The sequence below is a fragment of the Pyrus communis genome, chromosome 1, assembly GCF_041283825.1.
Source record: "Pyrus communis isolate YQ-2024b chromosome 1, ASM4128382v1, whole genome shotgun sequence".
Taxonomy (NCBI): domain Eukaryota; kingdom Viridiplantae; phylum Streptophyta; class Magnoliopsida; order Rosales; family Rosaceae; genus Pyrus; species Pyrus communis.
In genome coordinates, this window is record NC_142565.1 from 10,214,104 (window position 1) to 10,217,058 (window position 2,955).

Sequence of the window (2,955 nt, forward strand, 5' to 3'; positions counted from 1 at the left end):
AGTTAGCTTGGGAGTGTAACACTTCACCTTGTACAAGTGTAACCATCGCAAACCCTCTGGCAAAATACAATAGAAACCCCAAATTCCACATGATAAAACAAATTTACATACACAATTTAAAGGGTATTGATGTAAATTAACAAGTGTGGATTCAACAACCCTTTGAGTCTTTGACCTTGTAAAGATGTCTACAGGGATAACTACAATTGTCTACAGGGACAACTACAAGTCAACAGAATTTTATTTTGTTTGTTCGGTAGGACCTGCCATTCCATATTTCCATTGCTTTCTTCTCCAAGGCATCCACGCTCTTCTCTCAGTAAAAATTAAAAAAATTAAAAAAAAAAAAAAAAAAACCTCCTTAAAAACCCAGCAATCTGTTTTTCCTGAAATCCCTTTCAGAAAACTATTAATCCCATTCTTCCTGTTAGTTTTATCCCTCATCAAATTTTACTTGGGTTCCTCTCCCTCTGTTCAGTCTAAGATTCTCTCAAATTCACTACCACCAACTTTTGAAAAAAAAAAGAAAAAGAAGAAAGAAGCCATGGACAGACGCCGCAGAAAACAAGCCAAGACTAGCACTTCTCGCTCTGAAGGCAAACCATCCAACCCTTTCTCTTTCCCCAAAATAATTTACTGGGTTCTCATCTTTTTGTTCAATCTTTAATGGGTTTTCTTCATTTCTTCTTTTTGCTCAAATTTCACTCTTTCTTTGGCTGATTTTTCATTTGAAAAAAATGTAAAAAAGAAGCAAACTTTAGGTTTATTTATTTGCTTCTTTCTACTAATTTGTTACCATGCTACACCACTTTAATTGATGCAGCATTGGTTGTTTCCAATATTTAAAGTCTCTATTTCTGTTTGTTGCATGTAATTTTCAGAGGTGAGCAGCATTGAGTGGGAGTTCATAAACATGACTGAACAAGAAGAAGATCTCATTTGCAGAATGTATAAGCTCGTCGGAGACAGGTAATTGCAAATGTGCCATTTTTTCCTCTTTCTGACTTTCACCATAAAAAAAGACTGGTCTTTTTCCTTTTCGCCCTTTTAGGCAAAAAAGATATATGATCCTTTATTCTAAAGGTGAGAAGCAGAGCATTCGACCGGGCCAGATCATGAGTGAAATATCATGATCGGGTCGACCAGGTGATTGAGATTGTGATTGTGATGACTGCAGCCTTCACATTTAAGAATTTTTGAAACCTAAGTACTTCCACCTCAACCACCACCATCATATTTATTATTATTATTTTTTTTCACCATATAATAGTTTACGAGTGTCATCTAAATATCCGTTTAGTGATTTTTTTTTCTTCTCAATATTTAGAGGTCATCAATTCGAACCTACTTCCTGGTTGACAAAAGTTAAAAAATTTGCTCCCTTATATCCATATGCTAAGGAAAATGCTTTAGAAGTTAGAAACCTACTCTTTCGCAGATTTTGCAAAAGAGCCCTAACGGGAGGGAGAGATCTTGGTTAGGGGGTGATCTCCCTCCACGGTTAGAGAGAGGGGCACTAACATGGAACATGGTTGATTGCCAATCCAACCACCAATTTAATTAAGAGTGTGTGGAAAATCATCATGGGTCAGGATAGGTGAATACCCCTCCGGGCTTAAGTTGGCTTTCGAAATAACTCTGTAAAACAATTGGGTTTAGCAGCAATTTAAAAATATTGTTATGTAATTTTATATTTTATTGGTGAGAGAAGATTTGAACTTTGAGCGTTTTTCAACAAAATGGACCGAAGTACCTTTCAACCAATTTTATATGAGAGATTAAGAACCATATGTACTTCTCTTATTATTAGAATGTGCAAAGTGCAAGAATCATGCAATGGTTTTCTCTTATTTCGGTCTTAGCTAGTGCAATATATATATATATATATATATATATATATATATATATATATATAAAAGTGATTTTGTAGAATGGGTTCTAACTAGACTTGTATATCGCTCAGGTGGGCTCTTATAGCTGGGAGGATTCCAGGTCGGAAAGCAGAAGAAATAGAGAGGTTCTGGTTGATGAGACATGGAGAAGTATTTGCGAGTAGAAGAAGAACGGAGCTTACGACGACCAATAACCGATACAATTCCTGATGATTATTTTTCCCCTTCTCAGTAGCTAGGCAGTAATTAGGTTAGGCTAAAGAAAAATTAATTTTCCCTTTATTTGTTTTCTTTAGTTTTTTTCTTTATTTTTCCATTTTAAGTCCTATCTACGTGTGTCACAAGGTGAGGTAGTTGTAGCTCACCTGTCCTGCTAAATTATTGAATTGAGACCACTTACCCGCTCTCTCTCTCTCTCTCTCTCTCTCTCAAGTACTGCAAAGACAAAGACAACATTGGAGAATGATCAATGAAAGATCTTTGAGCTTTTACTTGGCATTTACTGTTTGGCCTATACAGCTTTGTCTTGTTCTCCTTTGTGAACAGATGACTGGCCTCGATCTTCCCCTCGCTGAATTTTAGGGTTTCATTCAGTATATGTACGTATATATACATATACACACACACACACATATATATATATATATATATATATCCATGCAATTTCGAAGTTTAAATTCTCCAACAACCCTCATTCCCAACCAAAAAAAAAAAAAAAAAAAAAAAGGAAAAATCCATTTGAAAGTATATCTCTAGTCATGTTTATGGGCGATGCTATAATGCTATAATCGTTAGAGTTGATTTAAGTGATGAAACATTCAATACTCTAAGATTTCGTAAAATTTTCATATGTTTATATCACAATTCATTCATCTTGACATTTGATAAATACAAAGCAAGAATAACTTGTGCAGTACTATTTTTGCCCAATCTTTATTGCTAACGTTCTTACATACAATAAATGTATACAAGAAGCGATTAGTCTACAAATACTTGAAACATGTACGCAAAACGGGCGATGGGGGATGAACGGAAAATGCATGCACTTCATTTCTGTGAGAAT

At 35.0% G+C, this 2,955-nt stretch overlaps 1 protein-coding gene across 1 annotated transcript; it reads left to right on the forward strand.

The window, feature by feature from the left end:
• Positions 1-313: 313 nt before the first annotated feature.
• On the forward strand, positions 314-2,294 carry LOC137721403 (transcription factor CPC-like). The gene is made up of 3 exons (XM_068460497.2): positions 314-596; positions 882-969; positions 1,964-2,294. The coding sequence occupies exons 1-3, from the start codon at positions 545-547 to the stop codon at positions 2,100-2,102; spliced, it is 279 nt and encodes a 92-aa protein (XP_068316598.1). The 5' UTR covers positions 314-544; the 3' UTR covers positions 2,103-2,294.
• Positions 2,295-2,955: the final 661 nt, after the last annotated feature.

Excerpts from the sequence above, each read along its gene's own strand:
- LOC137721403 (XM_068460497.2), top strand. The coding sequence starts at position 545 with ATGGACAGACGCCGCAGAAAACAAGCCAAGACTAGCACTTCTCGCTCT. Across the intron at positions 597-881 it reads TAGCACTTCTCGCTCTGAAG|AGGTGAGCAGCATTGAGTGG; the intron begins GCAAACCATCCA and ends TGTAATTTTCAG. Across the intron at positions 970-1,963 it reads TATAAGCTCGTCGGAGACAG|GTGGGCTCTTATAGCTGGGA; the intron begins GTAATTGCAAAT and ends TATATCGCTCAG.